Source organism: Canis lupus, chromosome 16, assembly GCF_011100685.1.
Source record: "Canis lupus familiaris isolate Mischka breed German Shepherd chromosome 16, alternate assembly UU_Cfam_GSD_1.0, whole genome shotgun sequence".
In the NCBI taxonomy this organism is placed as follows: Eukaryota; Metazoa; Chordata; class Mammalia; order Carnivora; family Canidae; genus Canis; species Canis lupus.
In genome coordinates this window covers 41,403,526-41,428,108 of record NC_049237.1, presented here as the reverse complement: position 1 = coordinate 41,428,108, position 24,583 = coordinate 41,403,526, and the positions used below count along the sequence as shown (strand labels likewise).

At 34.9% G+C, this 24,583-nt stretch overlaps 1 protein-coding gene across 4 annotated transcripts in view; it reads right to left on the bottom strand.

Moving 5' to 3' along the window:
* Positions 1-24,583, bottom strand: part of ZDHHC2 (zinc finger DHHC-type palmitoyltransferase 2) — a 66,415-nt gene that overhangs the window by 7,536 nt on the left and 34,296 nt on the right. For all 4 annotated transcript variants that reach the window (XR_005371588.1, XM_038560248.1, XM_038560249.1 and 1 more), the window contains 7 exons: positions 20,757-20,826; positions 19,971-20,003; positions 13,391-13,511; positions 10,988-11,120; positions 5,332-5,458; positions 4,953-5,045; positions 1,101-1,213 (listed from right to left, as the gene is read on the bottom strand). Coding sequence is in view for 3 of the 4 variants with exons in the window: in XM_038560248.1 (XP_038416176.1) it covers positions 1,101-1,213; positions 4,953-5,045; positions 5,332-5,458; positions 10,988-11,120; positions 13,391-13,511; positions 19,971-20,003; positions 20,757-20,826 (690 nt within the window). In the remaining variant the exon portion in view is untranslated. The remainder of the gene's footprint in view (positions 1-1,100; positions 1,214-4,952; positions 5,046-5,331; positions 5,459-10,987; positions 11,121-13,390; positions 13,512-19,970; positions 20,004-20,756; positions 20,827-24,583) is intronic.

The window sequence follows — 24,583 nt, the reverse complement described above, 5'->3', positions numbered from 1 at the left end:
AAATAAGTAAATATTTTTTTTATTTTTTATTTATTTTTATTTATTTTTAATAAATATTTTTTTAAAAAATAAATAAAGTGCAGGGAGCCAAAGTCAGGGAGGCTAGGAGAGTTTGAAGAAAGGACTAGAAATGAAGGAGCGATTTTCTGGCTAATAGTGCCTTAATCATGGTTATTTATAGGGACACCACACATATATTTATACACTTGTATGTATGATCATACGTTTTGATTAATCTTCACCAACCTGAGAAATAAATAGCATTTTATTTATTTTTTTTTAATTTTTATTTATTTATGATAGTCACACACACACACACAGAGAGAGGCAGAGACATAGGCAGAGGGAGAAGCAGGCTCCATGCACCGGGAGCCCAACGTGGGATTCGATCCCAGGTCTCCAGGATCGCGCCCTGGGCCAAAGGCAGGCGCTAAACCACTGCGCCACCCAGGGATCCCAATAAATAGCATTTTAAAGAAAGAAAGCTACATCTAAAAGAGGTTAGGTTGCTACAAATATCACACACTAATCAGGTGTCCAAACTGGGATTTAAAATCAGGTCTGACTTCAAAGCCTTGCTTTTTCTTTGCCAATAAACTATTTTGACTGAAGTAGTCAAAGGTTAAAATCAATAATAACAAGGGAAATGTAAGTGGGATCCAAAGAAATAACAGCTAAAGTTATGATAAGTATGCAGTAACTTTACTTTGACATTTTGAAATTGGATAGAATCTTAAAAGAACCATATGGTTTAAGATCCCTTTTACTAGATATTTTTCACTCTTTTGTCTGAGTTGATTATATTTGCCATTACATATTTAGATTTTGAGTATATCATTTTATTTGTTAGGCAGTAGTAACTATTTGTTTCTTATACTGGAATAAAAGCAATGCAGATCTTTCACAACATGATCTTTTCAGCTTACAGACCTTAATCAAAGTATTTTACAAACAGAAGTTCCTGAAAATAATTCTAAATTTAAAATGGGAGTTCAACTCCGAAGCTAGGAAGAATCTATAAGAATATGATGAAATTTGTGCACTACTTTCACCTTTTATAAATAAAATCTATTAAAATAGCCATGTAAGCACACCCTTACCAGCTTTGCCTTTTCCCGGGTTTGTGCTGCTTTCTGTCCAAGACTGAGAATCAGTGAGAAGATGGCTCTGGGACTCTCTCAATGGCTTTGCAGGAAACTGATGGTTTTCAGGACTGAGTAATAATAATCAACACCATAATCATATGTTAACTCTTAATAGTATTAAGCTAAGGGTTTCTCAAGGTACAGAATTCAAACCACTTCCCAAGAGAATTGGGTGAAGGGGGAATAAGGCATTTAATCACATTGACTCACAACGAGAAAACCATTCTTCCTTCCATTCTCTTTTCATTCTTCTAAATACAGTAAGATGACAATCTTTAACTTTGGCAAGTCTCCATTTTTAAGACAGAGAACAGGCTTCCGCCCCTAACTTTAGCAGGTGAGGGAATCTAGTTAGAATTTAATAGGACTTTATTAACAATTTTATTTTTTAAAGTCATATTCTATTTATGGTAAATTATACTAGTTTTCATTTCATTTTTCATTTCATTTCACTATATATTAGTGATATAATGTATGATTTAAAAATAAGCTTCAGTACCAATTTAAGTATATCAAATAAAAATATTAGTTTGGTAAGTGGTATGGTGATATGGAAAAAAATATATGAAGGTGATGGTAGAAAGACAAGTTTGAGAAAAATTGGTCTAGTGTTTCTAAAGTGGCCTAACTTGTCTTGAACAAAGAATTCTCTGTCTTCCTCTATAAAACTGAAACAACAAATTTGAGCACTATCTTGCAGAAACGTTGAAAGCATCTGGTATCATCAGGTCTTACAAATGTGATGTTTAACCTGAGGAATAGAGTCTTAAAAGAAAAATTTAAGTTTAAAAATTTAAGTAGACATGCTATATATCAACATATGTCAATATATAGCATGAAAAAATATAAATTAAAATAGCATTTCACTTAGATAAAGTTATTGGCAGAGAAACTATAAGTATACTTTTAGAACACACCCTGAAACCATAATTACTATAATGTTCAAAAGAAAAAAATACTTAAAATTCTTCCAAGAATAATTTCACATATGCGAGTTGACTATATTTTTTAAAGGATATGCTTTTGCTCCTTGATAATTACCTTATATCTAAAATTTGAGAATAATTCAATTTTGTGTAGTTTTAACATCCCCTTATTGAAATTTTGGAGGTAAGTCTAAAAAATAAAAAGGATATATTTTATTTCTATGAAAAAAAAACCCGTAACTCTTAACTCTCTTTTCCTCTAATTATTATTCTTCAAGAAAGGGACCATATACCAGGTATAGCATAGTAACTAGGTTGAGGTTTAGAGACTCCTTGCAGATTCATTGCTGCTTATAAGACTCTAACAAATGACAAGGAAGGATCCATTCATTCAACAGCATTCATTGAGTGCCAATTACATCAATGAATAGTTTCTGATCACATGGAAATTTCATTGTAATTAGGGAGGAATAATAATAAGTAAGCATAGATATAAGAAGTCAGGTGACAGTAAGAGCTATGACAATAGATAAAGAGCAGTAAGGGGAAGTGGAAGAGCAGGTTGCTATTTTACAAAGGGTTTTCAAAGATGGCCTCTATTGTGAAATTACACCTGAGCTAGAAGTGAATGAAGAGAAGCTGAAAGATCATTCAGAAAGAGAAAGAAAAATGGTTAGGAAGAGGAATTGGCAAGTACAAATGTGCTAAGTAAGGGACATGCTTGGTATACTTGAGGACCAGCAAGATCTGTGTGTCTAGGGATTGTGAGAGAAGGGAAAGTGGTAAGGGATCAAGTCAGAGAGGTACTGGGAGTAGATTAGACAGGACAAGGTCAGGACATGCATTCACTTTTATGCTGGTTAAGATGGGAAGCCAACAGAGGGTTTTGGGCACAAGAGTGACACAATCTGATTCTTAATCGAGAACAGACTGGAGTAGGGCAAAAATGGAATCAGAAAGATCAGTAAGGACGGTATGGAAATAATCTAGGTGAGAAGTGACAGCTTGGACCAGAAAGTAGTCTGAAGGTGGTAAGACTTGGATTAATGGAATATTTTGAATGTATATGTGATAAAATTTGCAAATGAAGTAAATACAAGGTCATTGAAAGAGGAAGCTAGAATGACTGCACAGTTCCTGGCCTGAGCATCTGGGAGTCTGAGCATCACTAATTGGGACATATGGAAGAATGTAGGAGATTTAAGCTGAAGGTGAGAATGTCAATGTCTGGGAATTAAGAATTCTGCTCTGCATCTGTTCAGAGGGAGAGGACTTTTAGGCATTTAAGTGGTGGGAATGTTGAGTAGATAGTCAGATATAAAACTCTAGAATACAGAGGAGAGACTATCACTTGCCATAACAATTCTATATGGGCTAATCAGGGGAAATTATATAATTATGCAAAAGATATGTTAGCTGTCAAAATACAATCTCAAAATTTAAAGGAAAGGGAAGAGAAGCCCATAGTGGTTACAAGATCACCTAGCTGGGCAATAGTGCCAGAACTAGGATTTCCCCCAAAGCCTATTTAGCAAAAAGAGAGATACTATTTCAGAAACCCAAATCTTCTTGAACTACAGAAGCCCCTTAAGAGGCCAAAAAAAAAAAAAAAAAAAAAAAAAAAAAGATTATTGAAAACTACTACTAAAATTTATAAAAGCCTGGAAATATTCTAAGTAATCTATTAAAATGAGATTTTTCTGCATCAAGATATAAAAAAAAACCTCTTAATCCTTCAATGTTCAAGCCAAAACTCAGAGGGTATACCCCAGTAAGACTGATGCCTTTGAATATCCCTGTAAAACACATTGGAATGGCCTCCTCATTAACTGGTTGAGTCTGGTCTGTACAAAGGTCACTCTAGGGATGGGGTGGTAAACAGGTTTCATCTCTTAACAATTTAAAATGTTTTGGAAAGGCTACCAGGATCACTAACTCAAGAAGAATTCTAGGGTCATGACAGGCTCCACCAGAGAAAATACTGTGATCAGTAGGACATCCACACTAGATGGGAGTCATGTAGGGTCAGGTGTTATGAGCATGGCATTCCAGCAACTAAGAAAAATCTCTAACATTCAACTAAGAATGATATGGTTATGCTCTTGCTATCAGCTTTCATTTAATAATTAGAGGTATGGCCATATTCAAATAAATCTGTCTTAAATATGCAAAAATTAGTGTTTCAAACTCACAAATTCATAAATAACATTTTAAAAAGTTTGAGTAGTTTTGCCTTTTGCTTGTTGGTAGCAAAGTCAGAATTAAATTTCAAGGTCTTCCTCAAATTCTTGATAGACTGGAACCAAAAAACTTAGAGCAAGGGCAAAAGTCTCCAAACACTAAATTTCCAAGACTCCTTCCCTTCTCTTTCCCCAAAAAAATGGTTCAGATGATGTTTACAGGTTTTTATCAAACATTAAGAACATGGCACACTATTGAGTGGGTGTGGGGGATTCCATTTGATCTCCAAAAACCTAATCCAGGTAAGTTCTTCTGATCTTTTTATAATATTATAGTTACCTCAGAAAGGACCTGGAGGGTCAGAGGTCAAGTTTATTGTCCACTCACCTGATCACTGGGGGAGCTAATGTGGACTGAATATTCTCTTCTTTTATGCATTACATTTTAAAAATCAGTCAACCAAAATGTACAGAGAATCAATATCTGTTTACCCACTACCTAGAGTAACAAGTTTTACAAGTATAATTGAAGCTTGCTCTGGGCCCCTCTCTAATCATACTTTCCTTTCCCCCTCATTCCAAGTGGGAACCATTATAGTGAATTACGTTCTTCCATTTTTTTCAAAGAAATATAGAATCAAAGGTCACAGGAAGATAAAATACATTTTTTGAAAGTAAAATAGAAAAAAATATGGGATTACTTTTTCGATGTTGAATTCAATCCTGCAGGAGTAGATGCTTGTTCAGGATCCTGATTAACAAGGCAAGTTGGAAAGGAGCAGCCATCACCTAGACTATAATTAAAATGAAAACTTATAATTGAGCAGTAAACAAGACAACATAAGTGAAGCTTTGATGTTTGCGAACAGAACACAGTTATATTATGGACAAAACATGTGTATCAGACATTGGCTTCCATACAGAACGTTTAAGGAGATGAGTTAACTGACTACCACATTGATATAACAGTGAATCATAAAACAATTCTTAAAAAAAACAGGAACTTGCATGCAGGAGGATAGTTCCTCTGGTGGATTACTTTCATTAGTTTAAAACTTGAATATTTTCACAACAAAGTACCTGGAAAAAATGGGTAGCAACCAGTACTTCTTTTCATCACCAAAAACTTGTCGCATGTTTTTACTGAAACCCAAGCTGAATCCATTCTTATCTGTTCCATGTCGAAATACGGGACTTCTAAATGCCTCTACAAAACACGGTTGAGCAACTCTGTGAGTTTAGAACATATCTAGTAATCCCCGTAGTTATAAATTATTGCTCTAAATGAGAGAACTCTAAAAATTGATGGCTAGCTTCCTGTGAGTACTTATGTCCCTATCAATAGGCTCTGCAACACGGATTGTCTACTCTGTTTTAAAATAATCATAAGATATGATTACATGTATTTTAATATTTAAAGACCCTGCTCTTATAGCAGCACATGTGCATTGCAAAACATTAGAAAACACAACTGAGCAAATAAACTAAAACTTTACATCTTCTGGATCTTTATTAAATAGATGTGTGGATGGATAGATGGATGGATATAGATTTACACAAACCTATACAGTTTTTTTAACCAATGAGACTGTACTTTATATACACTCTACAAATTCCCTTTTTTCCAGTCAATAAATTCCATTTTCCAATTTGATTTAAATTTCTAGCTGGTCAAAAATTTACTTTAAAGCTGGCTTATCTGAAGCAGAATCCAGTGCAAATGCAAACACTGTGCCTGGTTGTACATACTCTGCCTAATGAAGCTGGGCTTCAGAGAGGCCATGGGACGTGTCCAAAATCATACAGCAAATAAATGACAGCAGTGGAACCTGAGCAAGGTAATGAATGTCCCTTCTATTACGATACATATTCTTCTTAAATAATGCTGATAGGCAAAATCTGAACTTTTATTTTTGGAACATGAACAAACAGAAGTTTGTTTACTTCTGAACAAACAGAAGTATAATGATTTTTTGTCCATCATTTAAAAAAAGAAAATACTAACAGAATCATGGTACTATGAAAAATGTGGCAATTTGGAAGACCTTTAGCATTTGTCACCCTGGGTTATATATATAGCTTTTAATAAAATATTTTTATAATTTTAGGACTATATTGCCTAGAGGAAGTTCTTTCAGTGTTATAAGTTAAATCTAGAAGTTCCTAAACTTCTAGAAATAATTTATTTTCTGCTGAATTATAATTTATTATGAATTATAATTTAATTATCTAACATATAATTTGAAATAAGATAATTTGTTTAGAAATTATTATATCAATATAATATTTGAACAATATCTGAACAATATTGAGCTGACTACCACATTATTTGAAAGTAAAATAGAAAAAATATGGGATTATTTTTTGAACAATATTTGCTGTAGTAAGATTTCATCTGAAAATTAAAAATTAACATGTGCTGACTATATACTATAATTAAATCTTCACTACTCTAATCATGGTGTCTCTCAGCTCAAAGTGTTCTTTGAGAGACCATAAGGATTTATAAGTCCTCATTGCATTCCAAACTCCTAATCTTAGCCTAGAAGATAAGTCCCTCAGCTTAGTCCCTACTTACTTCTCAAACCTCATAACATATTTTTTGTTCTTTAGCTTTCAATGCTCTAGCCATGTAGATAGTTTCACAAACATTTTAGCTTTTTCTTTTTTTTAACTAGAGTGAAGTTCACAGAATATAAAATTAACCATTTTAAAGTGAACAAATCAGTGGCATTCAGTATATTCACAATGCTGTGTAATTAATGACCAGATTCCAAAATATTTTCATCATCCCAAAAGAAACTCCAAATCTATCAAGGAGTCTTTCCCTAGGCCTCCTTCTTCTCATCCTCTGAAAACCACCAATATGCTTTTTTTTTTCTAAGGATTTACCTAATCTGGATAGTTCACATAAATGAAATGTAATATTAATCTTTTGAGATCAGCTTCTTATTTACTTAGCATATTTTTGATGTTCATGCATGTGGTAGTATCTCATTTCTTCTTATGGCTGAGTAATATTCGATTGTTTAGAAAATATTCATCTGTCATGGACGTTTGGATTCTTTCCATCTTCGGGCTATTGTGAAGAGTGCTGCTATGAACACTGACATAAAAGTATCTTTTAAATTCTCTGCTTTCATTTGGGGTATATATCAAGGAATGCAATTGCTGGGTCATATAATTTCATGTTTAGCTTTTTGGGAAGCTGCAACTGTTTTTCACATAAGTGGATCCACCATTTTATATTTGTACCAGAAAAGTATGAAGGTTCTGATTTCTTCACATCCTCAGCTACGCCTGCTTTCTAGTTTGTTGATTTGGGTGTGCATTGGTATCTATGGTTTTGATTTACACCATCCTAATGATTAGCAATGTTTTTTATGTGGTTTTTGGCCATCTATATATTTTCATTAGAGAAATGGCTATTTAAATGTTTGTTCATTGGCACCTGGGTGGCTCAGTCAGCTGAGTGCCTGACTCTTGGTTTCAGCTCAGGCCATGATCTCAGGGTCGTGAGATCCAGCCCTAGGTTGGGCTTTGCACTCAAGCAGGGAGTCTGCTTGAGATTCTCTCTCCCTCTCCCTCTGTCAGTCTCCTACTCTCTTTCAAAAAATATATCTTTAAAATAAATAATTAAATGTCTATTCAAATTCTTTGCCAATTTTTGAATTGAGCTGTTCATCTTTTTTGGTTGTTGTATGATTTCTTTTTATAATTTAAATACTAAGTCCTTATCAGATAAATGAGTTGTAAATATTATTCTTTCTGCTTTTTTGACAATGTCCTTTGATGCACACATTTTTACAACTTTGGTAGAGTCCAATTAATCTATTTTTTCTTTTGTTACTAATGCTTTTGATATTATATCTAAGAATTCTTTGCCATATTAAGCTCCTTAAGTTTTACCTCTATGTTTTCTTTTAAGAGTTTTATAGTTTTAGCACCAGTTGTTAAAGACACTATTAAGTTCTCCACGAATGGTCTTCGTACTATTGTGGAAAATCACCTGGCCAAAGGAATATGGCTTTATTTCTGGATTCCTCATTCTACCATTCTATTTCATTGGTCTATATCTCTATCTTTGTGCCACTACCTCACTGTTTTGATCATTGTAGCTCTGTAGTAAGTTTTGAAATCAGGAAGAACTTTTATTTTTTGCTGGGTCCTGTTTTGGCTATTTGGGGTATCTTGCAATTTCACATGAATCTGAGGATCAATTTTGCCATTTCTGGAAGAAACGCTATTGAAATCGTAATTGATATCACATTAAATCTGTACATCACTTTGGGTCATACTACCATCTTAACATATTGTCTTCCAATATATGAACATGGGAAGTCTTACCATTGCCTAGATCTTTAATTTCTTTCAGCCAAGCTTTGTAGCTTTCAGTGTACTATTGTTGCACCTCCTTGGTTGAATTTATTCCAAGGCATTTTACCATGTTAGATGCGTTTGTAAATGGAATTGTTTCTTTAATTTCCTTTTGGATGGTTCATTGCTAGTGTACAGAAATACAACTGATTTTTTTTGCATATTGATCTTATGTCATGCAACTTGTTGATTTTGTTCATTAGCTCTAATAGTTTTTATTGTTGATTCTTTAAGGTTATTTATATAGAAGACCATGTCATCTGCAAAGAGAGATAGTTTTACTTCTTCCTTTCCAATCTGAATGACTTTATTTACTTTTTTTGACTAATTTTTCAGGCTAGATTTTCTAGTGCAGTGTTAAACAGCACTAGTGAAAGTGGCAGTCCTTGTTTTGTTGCTGGTCCTAGGGTAAAGATTTTTGTTTTTCACTATTGAATATGATACTATTTATAGAGATCTCATAAATGCCCTTTATCGTTTAAGGCTTAAGGAAGCTCCTTGTGTTGAGGAAATTCCCTTGTGTTCCTAGTTTGTTAAGTGTTTTTATCTTGAAAGGGTGTTGGATTTTGTCAAATACTTTCTCTACATCAGTTGAGTTGATCATGTGGGGTTTTTTTCCTTTCATTCTATAAATGTGGTGTATTACCCTTGACTGATTTTTGTATATTGAAACACTCTTGCATTCCTGGGATAAATCCTAATTGGTCATGGTATAACCTTTTTATTAAGCTGCTAGATTTGGTTTACTAGTATTTTATTGAGGATTTTTGTATATACTCATAGGGGATACTGGCCTACAGTTGTCTTAGATGTCTTTATTTGGCTTTGGCATTAGAGCAATGGTGGCCTCATAGAATGAGTTACAAAGTGTTATCCTCTCTTCTAAGTTCTGGCAGAGTTTGAGAAAATTTTATGCTAATTTTTTTTTTTTTTCTTCATTGGGAGGTTTTCGATTACTGATTCAACCTCCTCCCTTGTTACAGGTCTGTTCAGTTGTGGTGATTGTTTTGTTTGTTTTTAAAGATTTATTTATTTATGTAAGAGAGAGAGCAGGGGGAGCGGCAGAGTGAGAAGGAGACAAGCAAGCTTCCCACTAAGCAGGGTGCCTGACTCCAGGTTCAATACCAGGACTCTGAGATCATGACCTCAGACAAAATCAAGAGTCATTTAACTGACTGAGCCACGCAGGCACCCTGGTCTGTTCAGATTTTATATTCCTTAGATTAGTAGTTTGTGTGTTTCTAGGAATCTGTCCATTTCATCTATGTCGCCTAAGTTTTTGTTGTTCCAGGCATTCACTTATAATTCTTTTTATTTCTGTAAATTCAGTAGTAATGAATTTACTACTTTCATTATTGATTTTCATTATTTGAGTCTTCTCTATTTTTTCTTTCTAGCTAATGACTTGCAAAATTTGTTAGTATTTTCAAAGAATGAATTGTTGATTTCATTGAACTTCTATTTTTAATTTTTTAACTTATTTATTTTTAAAGATTTATTTATCTATTTTTGAGGGTGGGGAAAGGGACAGAGAGAGAGGTTGACAGAGTCCCAAGCAGACTCTCCACTGAGTGGAGTCCAACATGGGGCTCCATCCCACGACCCTTGAGATCATCACCTGAACTGAAGCCAAGTGTTAGACACTTAACCCACTGAGTCATCCAGGCACCTCATCAACTTCTATTTTTTAAATTCTCTATTTCTGTTCTCTTCTTTTTACCATTTGCTAGCTTTGAGTTTACTTTGCTATTATTTTTGTACTTCCTTAAGATATAAGGTAATTGATTTGACCTATTTCTTCTTTCTTAATGAAATAATTTATAGCTAGGTATATACATTTCCCATTAAGCACTGTTTTAGTGCACGCAGCTCTGTAGGGCTTTTGAACATACTGTTTTCTCTGCCTGAGATGTTAATGGTTTTTACCATGACTGACTTCTTAAGTTAAATACTCATTGTTTTGGTGAGCTCTGTCCTGTCCATTCTACCTAAGTAGGTTCTCATCCACAGTTCTTGGGGCCTGATTCACACTTCAGCATCCTATTTGTTTCCTATATAGCACTTTGCATTTTGCAATTACTTTTATGTTTGGTTATTGATTTTCTGTGCCCCTTACTAGACTACTTAGCCCTTGTTCACCACCATATATACACAATGCTTTACACACAATGGACAGTCAATAAATATACAGCACGAGTGCATTTGTAGGTGTCTCAGTCGCCAACCCACAAAACTGTGTGTGAAATAAAAATGATTTTTACCACATCAGAATGGGTTGGCATTTAATCATATGGCAACTTTCGATGAGTATCTATTTATGTCTTTAAAGTTCTGTTAACTACAATAATTGAATACTCACCTAATGTAGATTTATTTTTGCTGACTAGCCAACAATGATAGCCAAACAGAGAAGACAAGCTGACAGAAAACATAGCTGCAGCAAAGAATAAAAACATAATATGGAACTTGGCTTGAGTATCGGGTAGGCCATTCTATAAAGAAAGGAAGAAAATAAAATGTTTTGTCAAAGGGATAAGTATTCCCCTACTTTTGTAGTAAGATTTTTTTTTTTTTTGCTCTACTTTTTAAAAATGTAGATATGGAGAAAGATACATGGCTTTACGTTAAAACTTTGAGGAAAAAATAATGTCATAAGATAAAAAATGTTTACTATTAATGAATACAGATTTTAAAAGTATTAAAATTTGGGATATTTTGTTTTTCATAACTGAATCATAGAAAAATGATAGTATATGGGTAAACTGTAACACTAGGAAGCAAGATAAAAAGAACTACAAAATATAGTTTTTAATTTACTTCCTGAAAATGTTCTGTTAACATACTACAGCTTTACAAATGGTTAGTTTTATTATAATGCCTGTAAATGAAGGTTAATTGGCACAAATACTATACTTATTGATGTTTTACATTACTACAAAACAACAGCATCAACTACAAAAACACATACAACAACACATCCACAATAATGCTTTAAGCTATTTTAAATAACAGCATCACAGAAAAGATCGACACTAGTGCATAACACCAGTCTGAAACAAACCTTTACAGTATCCAGGTAATAAAACAGGCCCTCTCAAAGCAAAATTAGCTTGTCTCTTACTATACGTACTGTCCAAGGAGACCTGAACCCAGTCTAGAATAGTGGGCTTGGTCTATGAACACTTGGTGAAGCATCAGAGCTGCTAGGAGGTATCCCCTTCTGAGAGAAGGTTATACTATTCCGATATCCTATATTGACACAGGTTCACCAGGTCTCACTCCTAGCTTTTGACAGCAGAATCCTCACAGTGAAAACTGGTCATTCCTTTACATATATATTTATGGTTTGGAACTAAAACCATCCAGAGGATTGAGAAGCAATGAGGTAATATTCTTTCAGACACTGATTAGGGATCATTCTTCATGCTAGACATAAAAGTATTCTTGAATGCTAGGAGCCTGTCCATATACCTGTATATTCCTAGTGGTTGGCAATGAAACTGGCACACAGAGGCATTCAATAAATCTTTACTATTCAGTGTGGCTCAAATCTGACCTAAATTATCTAGGAATTTAGAGAGTCTTACCATCATAAAGGATAATTTAATGAAAATAAAGCAATCCTGGCCTGGGATAACTGGTTTTTTTACTATTGCTTTGGGGTCAACAAGGAGTATCTATGGATATTTATAATACTTGGATATTTATAATACTATAATTTTGTTTTGCATACATTTAAAATACATAGCACAGAAAAACAAATGAACTACTTAAAGCCTAATCAAGCAATACCTAATAAAAACTCAGGATATTATAAAGACATAATAGTTTTAAAAAATAGTCTTTATACACATAAAGAAAATACTTCAATTTTTAAATACTGAAAAAAACACTCCTAATAAAGTCAATTCTCATTATTCGCAATTGTTATGTTCTATAAAGGTGTCATGAACACTGACTGTGTAAATATGGAACCACTGCCACATGAAATTTACAGGGTTAGGTTCTTAGGAGCTTTTGGTCACAATATTCTCATCAACTGATCAATACAACCTTGTTTTATGTGTGTTTCTGCTTAAAAACACCATACTGACATTTAATATATATAGTTGATTCATTACTTATAGCCAACAGCAGTGTAACTCACATCTGTAGGAAGCTTCTCCAACACATGTATTTTCACCATAAGGTATATTAGTCTTCTTTTGCTTAGAAACACGAGAAGCACTTCAGCATCATGCATGAAGACCATTTTAAATAGCAAAATCACCAACAAAAAGTACAAAAATGCAAAAAATAGGTGACACTAAACAGACTGAAAAGCATACTTGTTTACAGTAGGAGAACAAGAAGAAAAAAGAAGGCAGTGTGCTGCCTTGTTTGATCTCAACTGGGAATGTGCACATGGGGTGAGTCAAATTTTTCCCACGCTGTGCATGTCTGCAAATGACCACAAAAGCTCTGTGAGCACTGAGTTGGGGATTATAAATAAATTTTAGCAAGCAAGAGAATTCACAAATACAGAATCTGTGAACAATGAGGACTGACTATATATAAAAGATTGACTATATATTAATAAATCTGTGAACAATGAGGATTGACTATATATAAATGAACAATGAGGATTGACTATATATATATATTGATTGCATATAAATTTTGCAGACCCTAGTCTATAAAATTAGTGTCTGAAATAACTCAATTACTGAAAATCAATTATATATTTTGTGTACCAGAAAAAATCACCAAGGTATTGACTTACTGTCCAAAATTTGATAAAATACTGTAAATCTGTAGCAGCAATAAAAAGGCAGTACAGCAGAGAATAAGCCAAGAAAAGGAGGAAAAATTTGTAATTTGAAAATCCAACACAATTGTTCACCCTGTTAACAAAACAAAAACAACATTTTCAGTGAGTGGTACACTTTTAAACTAGGTCTACATATGCACACCTTTAACACAGAATTTGGTTTCCTATCATTTAAAATTTATTGGCATTTCTTTAAGTATGACATGACTCATAAGATTTCTTTACACATACAAATATTGAAGAAGTCCATTTCACTAAAAAGGAATTTCTATTTATACTTTTAAATTTGATATGTGGTATTGCTTTAATCAATCATGAACCATGTAACTATGTTTCTTTTTTTTTTTATTATTTTTTTTATTTTTTTATTTATGATAGTCACAGAGAGAGAGAGAGAGAGAGGCAGAGACATAGAGGGAGAAGCAGGCTCCATGCACCGGGAGCCCGATGTGGGATTCGATCCCGGGTCTCCAGGATCGCGCCCTGGGCCAAAGGCAGGCGCCAAACCGCTGCGCCACCCAGGGATCCCTGTTTCATGTCCAATTTTGTAAATAAGCACATCCCTAAAAACAAAGAGCCAGTGAGAAACCCAATGAAGTCAGGCAGATAAGAGGTATCTACTAAACTCTTTCTCTTTGGATTTGATTTCTAACTATGATTAACTTAAATCTTTCAGGTATTCCCAAATTAGATGAAATATCTGCGAACTACTCACATGCCATCAGCATACCAGTGAAACAACCAGATTATCCAGAGGAGGTTTAAGAAAAGAAATAGGATTGAGAGTCAGACAGCCAGGGTCAGAAAGTACATCTGACACTCAATAATTATGTGGTTTTGACCAAGTCTACAGGAATTTCATTTTCCCTATCTGTCAGATAAACGTTCCAGGGGAGCTGGCTCTATAACCTTTGATTCTAAACATGGAGATTGGTAATTCTCAGTTTGAGTATTTTGGAGAGAGGAGGAGAATTCAAACTATTATGTCAATTAAGTATAAATACAAATACAACTAATACTTTATAGTCACACTTTTCCATCAAAAGTTTTTTTAATTTTCCTTTTGACAAAGACAAGGGAATTGCAGGATGATCATGTAAACACGATACAACACCTAAGTGGAAATGGCCAGTATCTTCACTGATCAAGGTCATTTTGTTACTTGGTCTAAATAAACCTATCGCATAGAATATACACAGATTGTTTCCTCTCCTCAAATATCTATCTTACTCTAATGTTCCCAAGCTGATCTCATTCTCTACTGACTTTGCTAACAAACAGAGACATTTTTCTTTTAATACTTTTAAAGCGAGGGGCACCTGGGTGGCTCAGTTATTGAGCATCTGCCTTCAGCTCAGGGCATGATCCTGCAATCATGTCCCACATCAGACTCCCCGCATGGAGCCTGCTTCTCCTCCCCCTTCCTATGTCTCTGCCTCTGTGTCTCTCGTGAATAAATAAAATCATTTTAAAAAATGATTTTCACAGTGAAACAACGTACACGTGAAAAATGTTTACTCAACTGTGCAAGACCAATAAGCTCTAGAAGTCTGCTGTACTACACTGTGCCTATGGTTAACAATAGCGTACTGTGCACTTAAAAATTTGTTAAGAGTAGGTGTCATGTAAGTGTTCCTACAATAAAAAAAAAATTTAATTAAAAAAAATAAAAAGGTAAATGTTTTCCTGGCTTATGAGTAAACTGAAAATTTGGGGATGGGGGAAGAAAAGTGTTGATATCACCTATCTCAAGAAACATAAAGTAAAGGGAACAACACTGGACTTAGTAACTTTGGAACATAAGGGTTTTGTATATGGCAAATAAGTTCATAAAGAAGACAAAAATTGTAGGTGCACATTGTATAAAAACAGCTATGGTTCTAGTGTGAGTGCAGACCAATTACTAAGATTGCCTTCTATGACATCTGAATGAAGTAATGGCAAGGAATAATACTGCAGAGTTCCAAACAAGCCTAGTCTAATTGCATTCTATCTCCAAAGGATATAGGATATTCCCTTGGCTTCCCTGTGTTGGTTTCCAGAGGAGAGAATGCATAGACAGAAGCTGGGGAGCCATAATACTTTGAAGAGGGGGTGAAGACAATGACTCTCTTGTGGACTAAGGGAAAATAAAAAGGGATAAGAAAGATGGTTTCTTTCCCTATGGGAATGTAAGAAGCAGCTTTTGTATTAAATAATACAAGCATGGCGTAATGTGCCTTATCTGCCACTTAGGAAACAGAAGAGAAAGTCAGTAAATAAAAACCAAGTATCTTAGACTTTGATAAGTACTTTACTCTTGAGGAAATACAGTAATAAAATATCTCTTCATAAGACACAGTGAAATGTTTTAACTCCCTACTGCTTTGTAGACTCAATTTGAAAAGGAAGAGATGGGGAATCCCTGGGTGGCTCAGTGGTTTAGTGCCTGCCTTTGGCCGGGGGTGTGATCCTGGAGTCCTGGGATCGAGTCCCACATCGGGCTCCCTGCATGGAGCCTGCTTCTCCCTCTGCCTGTGTCTCTGCCTCTCCCTCTCTCTGTGTCTCTCATGAATAAATAAATAAAATCTTAAAAAAAAAAAAAAGAAAAGAAAAGAAAAGAAAAGAAAAGAAAAGAAAAGAAAAGAAAAGAAAAGAGATGTATCCTGAGTCTGAATGATTTTATATGGAGAAACAAAACATGCCCAAGGCAAATATCCCTTATATACTGTTTAAAATTCAGTGCAAACAGCTATTGGCCCTAGAATCAGGGCAATTGCTTTCTGATTCTAAATGAAGAAAAGAACATAATATAGGCAGGGGGAAAAAAAAAAGGAAAAGAATGTGGCCTTTTGGAGTCCAAAAAATTTGTCATGTGACCTTAAGCCCACTCTTTAACTTTTCTGAGCTCTACTTCCCCCTCCTCTTTAAAATTGGACAAAGCAGGGATGCCTGGGTGGCTCAGCATTGAGCATCTGCCTTTGGCTCAGGTCATGATCCCGGGGTCCTGGGACTGAGTCCCACACTGGGCTCTCCACAGGGAGCCTGCCTATGTATCTGCCTCTCTCTCTGTGTCTCTCATGAGTAAATAAATAAAAGAACAAATAATTTCTATAATTTCTAGAAAATTATACAGTACTTACAACAGATTTCACATTTATATCTATATATAATCTCTAACACATTATAGGCACTCAATAAATTAAAGCTAAAATTACTGAATTTAATTAGTGTTACCTTATCTTTGGCAAGCATGTCAAAACATATCATTAATATAATTAATGAATGAACGAAAATTTTATGTTAAAAGAAAAAAACTCTTCGGTGGGAGACTCAATAAAGTAAATACTACAGGATTTCTATTTTAGTTCAAACACAAGTGTGAGGTTGATCCCCTGACCATCTTAACTACCCACAGCAGATACGCTGAAGCCACTGACCACGGTTTTCTGATTTTTCAAATGCTCAAAGTTGACAGATACTGAACTTTAAAATTATATGTAAGACCTGCAAAATAAGGTTGCCCTAGAGATTGGGAACATCCTGAAGATCTTTTAATAAATGACTGTTATATTGACATAATAGCTATAAAAAAGATTATATACGGATAAGAAAAAATTTTACAGGATATATTAAGTGAAGAGGGGAAAGAGGCACAGACTCAATCCACAGTGGAACTACTCGCATTAGAAAATGTATAAAATATTTTTGTGTGTGTATAAAAAAATGTAGCGCGCACACACACACACACACACATTTATATCTGAAAAGTACACATGACATTTAGTGATATGTTCCCTGTGAAGAGGAGAGGCAGCGGGGGAGAGAGAACCAGGAAGATCACTTTATTTTTGAAAATTTTTTTATTTTTTAAGATTTATCTATTTTAGAGAATATGAGGGGCAGAAGGAGAGAGAAAGAGCATTCTTAAGCAGACTAGCAGGGAGCCCAATGTGGGGATCGATCTCATGACCCTGAGATCATGAACTGAGCCAAAATCAAGAGTCAGCCCCTTCACCGACTGAGCCACACAGGGGCCCCACTTATTTTATTTTTGAATTGAGAACCGAGAGTACGTATTATCTATAAATTTTTTTAAGTTAACATTGTAACTTGAAATTTCAAATAAATAAAATGGCTGCTTCATTCAGCTGGCACCAAGAGAACACAAGGCCCTTGGCACAAAACCCTTCCTAAATCCACCTGGCTACTGCTGGCAGCAAGGGCGTGCCCAGAGCTGAGGCACTGGCTGTGACGGTGGCCGTGGCAGGGGATGCCACAGTGCAAAGAACCAAGGACACAGAAGCTGAAAGGCACTGCAGTCAGCTCATCCAACTTCCATGTTGCCATGCAGAGTGAGCATGCTAACAAGGAGTACATGGGTATGTAATCTGCACCTATTTTTAAAACCTCTATAGCCTTATATCTGTTCCTCTTCACTTATTTAACAGGATCTGTCAAAATTTGAAAGACTGTCAAATTATGTCAAAAGTCTCTTATAATGGCAAATTAATAGCAGGTTTAGAAAAATTGCTATCATAGTAAATTGTTATTTCCTATTTATGTGCTTTAGTGAGGACAACAAGGGCATGTAAAGCTTGGGATTAATACTGGTTGTTTCCACTTCTCCATTCCTTATCATCACAATCTCATACTACTGTTAAGTCAGAAAAATCAAGGTCAATTCTATGTCCCTGATTTCTTTCCCACTCTACTAAATTATACCGAGAATACACAGCTATTTGGAAAAGAAGAGTGTCTTTGTATGCGTTCCCCCACCACCACCCCAAGAGCAGACCCTGAGACAAGAACTTGGATACAGTTTATTTGAAACAAGGAGGACAGAAAGGCACATAAAGCATGTCTTGTTGGCCAGGCACTTGCCAGTTGGGGGTGGACTCTGGAGGCATTAATGCCCTGGCATGTCTGGACTGCTTGGCTGATCAGCTGACCCAGCCTCCTCGGCAGAAGAGAGCGCTCTTGGGCAGAGAAGAAAAGAAAACAGTAGTGCCTGAGGCAGGAACTGCCAAGGGCATGCCAACTGTCTGCAGCAGATGCAACGAAGGCACAGGTGGATCGTGCACCTATGGGTGAGGCCCGGACACATGAGCTACTGGGAGGAGCAAGAGAGGAATGCAGGGAGGATTAAGAAAACTTATAGGGATGCGTGGGTGGCTCAGTGGTTGAGAGTCTGCTTCAGCTCAGAGTGTGATCCTGGGATCCTGGGATCAAGTTCTGCATCGGGCTCCCCACAGGGTGCCTGTTTCCCCTCTGCCTATATCTCTGCCTCTCTGTGTGTCTCTCATGTACGTATAAATAAAGTATTTTTTAAAAAGAGAGAAAACTTATAAGATGTTGGGGGAAAATCACTTGCTGAGAAAGAACAGAATGAATGAAAGAACAAGGAAAGCAAAAGAATGACTACAAATGAATATTAATAGCAAGCGAGGCTATTCATTGAGAACATTACTCTCATAGGAGTTAACTGGCCTTAACATCTGAAAGAAGAAAATCTAGCTGGAGAAAAGCAAGAGGTCTCTAGAGAGAGAAAATATTGTAAAGCCGACATTCCTCTATTATTTCCTGCTAAGATAATTATTCCCTATATGTTTCCACTTACACCTAGCACAAATTTGAAAGCATGTCTACCGTTTTCTAGGGTCACTGGAAAGAAGGCAAGCCTTTGTAGAATAATCATGCCCTATGTCCAAATCCAACCTAGCTGGCACCCTGAGTATAGTTGTCACCGATAGGTGCACACTGAGAAGAAAAATCAGAGGGAGAGGTAGAAAAATCAATCTTCATTAGTTAATTAGAGCTTTCAAATCATCCTCTGTTAAAGTGCCTGATCTAAAATTATTTTTTAAGTGTTAATAAATTTCAAGTGGAAACCTTGTTTAAACACATGTGTATTTATGTATTTGCAATTCTCCTCAATGTCAAGTTTTATTTAAAATAAATTGTCAAAGCTTGAGATGAATTAATTTGTTATTCAAAACTTCCAGTGAGGTATTGTGTATAATTTATGAATACATTTTGGTGTAGTTTCTGGGAAGGGTTTCAGAATCTTTCTGTTTATGCATGTGCAGACAAAACCATTTGTTCTAAGTAAATATGACAAATTAACTTTTATGATGTTAACCTACTGGCTTTAGGGCAGCCCAGGTGGCTCAGTGGTTTAGCGCTGCCTTCAGCCCAGGGTGTGATCCTGGAGACCCGGGATCGAGTCCCACGTAAGGTTCCCTGCATGGAGCCTGCTTCTCCCTCTGCCTGTGTCTGTGTCTCTTTCTGTGTCTCTCGTGAATAAATAAATATTAAAAACAAAACAAAACAAAACAAAAAAACCCTACTGGCTTTAAAGTTATTCCATGGAAATTCTCCCGAGTAAAACCTCTTTTGAGCTAATTCGACAAATACTAGAAACTAAATCTCAAAGTACCTCCTGGTTCAGCTAAGGCAAGATTTCACTTATAAAAAGATTTAAACAGATAAATGATTCAATTTATTAAGTTCTAAGGGACAGAAAGGTGTTTAAATATAGAGCCATACTCACCATGGGCAATGATGATCCATCTTCAAAATACATCTAAAAGAATAATAGACACACACACACACAAAATTTAACACCTCATAAAATTTTAATCTCATTAAGTATAAAAAGGAAATATAAAAGTTATTTAGAAAGTTGTGGCAAGTAAAATATTGCAAACCTACTTATCTAAAAATTCAATAAATAAAAGTCCTCATCTTAAATACATTATAACCAATCCTAGTTATGATATACAATTATAGAACTCTCAAAATATACAATCTTTAAAATACAAATCAAAAACCCATTTCGTAAAAACAATCCAATATGTTAAATACAATTACCTTATGCTAAAAAAAGTGCAAAATTGTCAACAAATTTACAGAAAGTCTGGATAAAAGTTTACCCTTTAGTATCAATCTTTAAGCTAAGTAACACTGTCCTTGTGGTGTATTCAGTATCTAACAATATCTGATTGTTGTGAAGTCAAATGAGCTAACTTTATAAAGGTGAAAAAAGAGTCACAGAAGTCTTTACTAAACAGAACTAGCCAAGTCTGAGTTACCAAAACTCGTGTACTTCATTCACATCAGCGTGAATCTGGGGGGAAAAGGGACAATTAGGTGATTATGGTCCTAAGCCACACTCATATTAATGCAAGGGGCTGTCCGGTTCTATGTCCTAAATAAAGGTCTCAGAAGCACAACTAAGAAGAAAAGGAAATAATCTGGAAAGCAGTGAGGAAAGAAACATTATTAATTAAAAAGACCACCAGCATGTACACATTTTAGAAGTAAAAGGTTTTCTTACTTATCACAGACGGAACAATGATGGCAGCGGTCTGGTTTTATGAGTTGGCATCTGTCACAATATCGGATTGCTAGGGACAAAAAGCTCCACTTAGTCTTAGATTAAACACTGAATTGAATATACAATTAAATGGCTTTTTCATCTATCCAAATTTAACTTCTAAAAAAGCAAAGTGAATTTGAATTTGGTAAAAATGAGATATTCTGCTGTGTAAATACAAAAATAGAATGGCTTGCCTACAGCCTGTCTCTCTTTTTCTTTCTTCTTTTCTTTCCTTCCTTCCTTTCTCTGTAATCTCTACACCCAACATGGGGCTCAAACTCATGACCCTGAGATTAAGAGTCACTCTGCTCAACAGCCTGAGCCAGCCAAGTGCCTCCAGCCTTAGTTCTCTAGAGAGGTTTTTCAAGAAAAGAGAATCTTTGGGAAGAATTTTTCTAAGGCATTCCTAATTGTCAGTAATGGTGGAAGGCTCACAAAGAATGCAAATATGTCCATTTCTATCAAAGAAAACAAAATGTCTCCCTCAAGTAAATCAACTTCTTTCCAGTACCTTAACAGGATAAGTACCTGATGATACAACCACATTTTAGAAGTTTTATGTGAAACACATTTTAGAAACACTATTAAATTCTATTAGTTGCTTAAATTGGGAAAGAGCTCACATGTTCTCTGTTGGGTGAGATACAAGGTTAGAAGTGAGTATTGGAAGAAGCATTTCCAATACACGATCTTAATTCTTGTAATGGTAATCCTGATCCTTTCTTCTCTAATACAGATAGCAAAGACAATTATGGATGACTAAATTGAAGATGCTATTTCAGTACACAGACATCTTACAAGATACAAGCAGTCTACAAAATTACAGGAGAACAGTTATTAGGTGGGCCATGGGTCAATAAAAATCAAAATAGTGAATTTAAAATTTGGAAAAAGTACTTGAAACAAATAATTACCACTGTTACATTAGCTAATATTATGATCTTTGAAAAAGGTAACAGTTGCTATAAACTAAGATTAGGATGAGTTTTTTCAGACAAGACCTATATGAATTATTTTCAGTATTAAAATAAGTTTTCAATCATCCCCCTTACACAGCTCTCTTTTTTCCTGAACTACAGAGATTAACGGCATGACTGGCTCATTGCTGAATGAAGAGGTATCATAGCTACATTCCAGGGAAAGCTACACAGTATCACTGACTCATGCAGAGCATTACAGCATATTGTAAGCAGTATCATCCAGAAGAAATATAATGTGAGCCACATGGTACTTTTAGATTCTCTAGGAGTTATGTTAAAAGAAAGAAAAAGAAACAGGGAAATTATTTTTAAGATAATATAATATTTGACCTATGTCAAAAATGTTATTTCAACATATAATTAATATACAAATATCAATCAAATATTTTACATTTTTTCATACTAAGTCTTTGAAAACTATTATATATATTTTTTACATTTATAGTTGCACTTTAAGCGGTGAGTTTGGTGAGCAATGCTATATTTTCTCCAGATGGTGATTATTTCAACTTTAAAGTACACTGGGGAAACAAAACAAAACAAAACAAAACAAAAGCCAAAACAAAACAAAACAAAAACCTCTCAAATAAAAGTGGGTAATAATTCTCAGGAAATCAAAACAATGTAGAAATAGTTTTTTTTTTATAGTCTTTCATAAACAGAAATTTACTCTCATTAAAAAAAAAGAAAACAATCCCATTTACAACTGCATCAAAAATAATAAGATACCTAGGAATAAACCTAACCAAAGAGGTGAAAGGCCTGTATTCTGAAAACTTTATATAAAACAATGCTGCAAAATATTGAAGATGACATGAAGAAACAGATAGATGGTCCATGCTCATGGATTAGAAGAATCCATGACACAGTTAAAATGTTCCTACTACCCAAAGCAATCTACACATTTGATGCAATCCCTATCAAAAAACCAACACCATTTTTCACAGAACTAGAACAAATAATCCTAAAATTTGTTTGGAACAAAATATGTGAATAGCCAAAACAATCAAATAAACCCACAATTGTAACATCAATTAATTTATGACAAAGGAGGCAAGAATATTCAATGAAGAAAAGATAGTCTCTTCAACAAATTGTATTGGGAAAACTGGACAGCAGTAGGCAAAAGAAACTGGACCACTTTCTCACACCATACAAAAAAATAAACCCAAAATGGATTAAAGACCAAAATTATGAAGAAATTTACAGGAAGACAGGAAACCATAAAAATCCTTTTTAAAAAAAAAAAAGATTTTATTTATTTATTCATGAGAGACCGAGAGAGAGAGACAGAGACAGAAACACAGGCAGAGGGAGAAGCAGGCTCCACGCAAGGAGCCCAATGTGGGACTCGATCCCAGGACTCCAGGATCATGCCCTGGGCTGAAGGCAGGCACTAAACCACTGAGCCACCCAAGTGTCTCACCATAAAAATCCTAGAAGCACAGCAGTAATTTCTCTGACATTGGCCATAGCAACTTTTTCTAGATACTTGCCTAAGGGCAAGTGAAAACAAAAGCAAAAATAAACTATTGGGATCACATCAAAATAAAAAGTTTCTGCCCAGTGAAGGAAACAAATCAACAAAACTAAAGGGCAAACTACAAAATGGGAGAGGATATTTGCAAATGATGTATCTGATAAAGGGTTAGTATCCAAAATATATAAGGAATTTACACAAATCAACACAAATAATCCAATTAAAAATATGAGGAAGATATAAACAGCTACTTCTCCAAAGAAGACCTCCAGATGGCCAACAGAAACATGAAAAGATGCTCATTATCTCTTATCATCAGGGAAATGCAAATCAAACCTCACTGAGGTATCTCTTCACACCTCTCAGAATGACTAAAATCTACAACACAAGAAACAACAGGTGTTGGTGAGGATGTGGAGAAAGAGGAACTCTCATGCACTGTTGGGAATACAAATTGGTGCAGCCACTCTGGAAAATACTATGGAGGTTCCTCAAAAAGTTAAAAATAGAACTACCCTACCATCCAGCAATTTCACTACTGGGTATATAGCCAAATAATACACAGACACTCATTCAAAGGGATACATGCACCCCTATGTTTATGGCAGCATTATTTATAATAGCCAAGAAATGGAAGTGGCCCAAGTGTCCATCAATTGATAAATGGATAAAAAAGTCATGCTATGTATATATACAATGGAATATTACTCAGCCATAAAAAAGAATGAAATCATGCCATTTGCAATGACATGGATGGAGCTAAAGTGTATAATGCTAAGTGAAATAAGTCAGAGAAAGACAAATACTATATAATTTCACTCATGTGGAATTTAAGAAACAAAAAAAAATGAATAAAAGCAAAGAGAAAGAGACAGACAAACCAAGAAACAGACTCTTAACTATGGAAAGCAAACTGATGGTTACCAGAGGAAAGGAAGTGGAGATATGGGTAAATAGGTGATTGGGATTAAGAAAGGCACTTGTCACGATGAGCACTGGGTGATTAAAATAAAAACGAAAAAAAAAAAATTCCATGTGCCAATATCAACTAAACTTATACCGCTGTAATTTAAAATGAACCACCTGATTATCACTTAAAAGCTCCTACCAAAGAGAATTTTAACTGTCTTGTTTTCATTTTTTCAGAGTTTATCCATATATCTCTTATGTAATTTAAAACCCTTTTGGGTAATGTTGAAAAGAAATTATTATTAATTTCTGTGTGCAAAACGATAAGCTCCATCACCTCTAGCTGTTATCTTCTTAGTCAAAATCTACAAAAAAAAAAAATTTTTCGTAGAAAGAGATCAAGGGCAAGAGAGAGC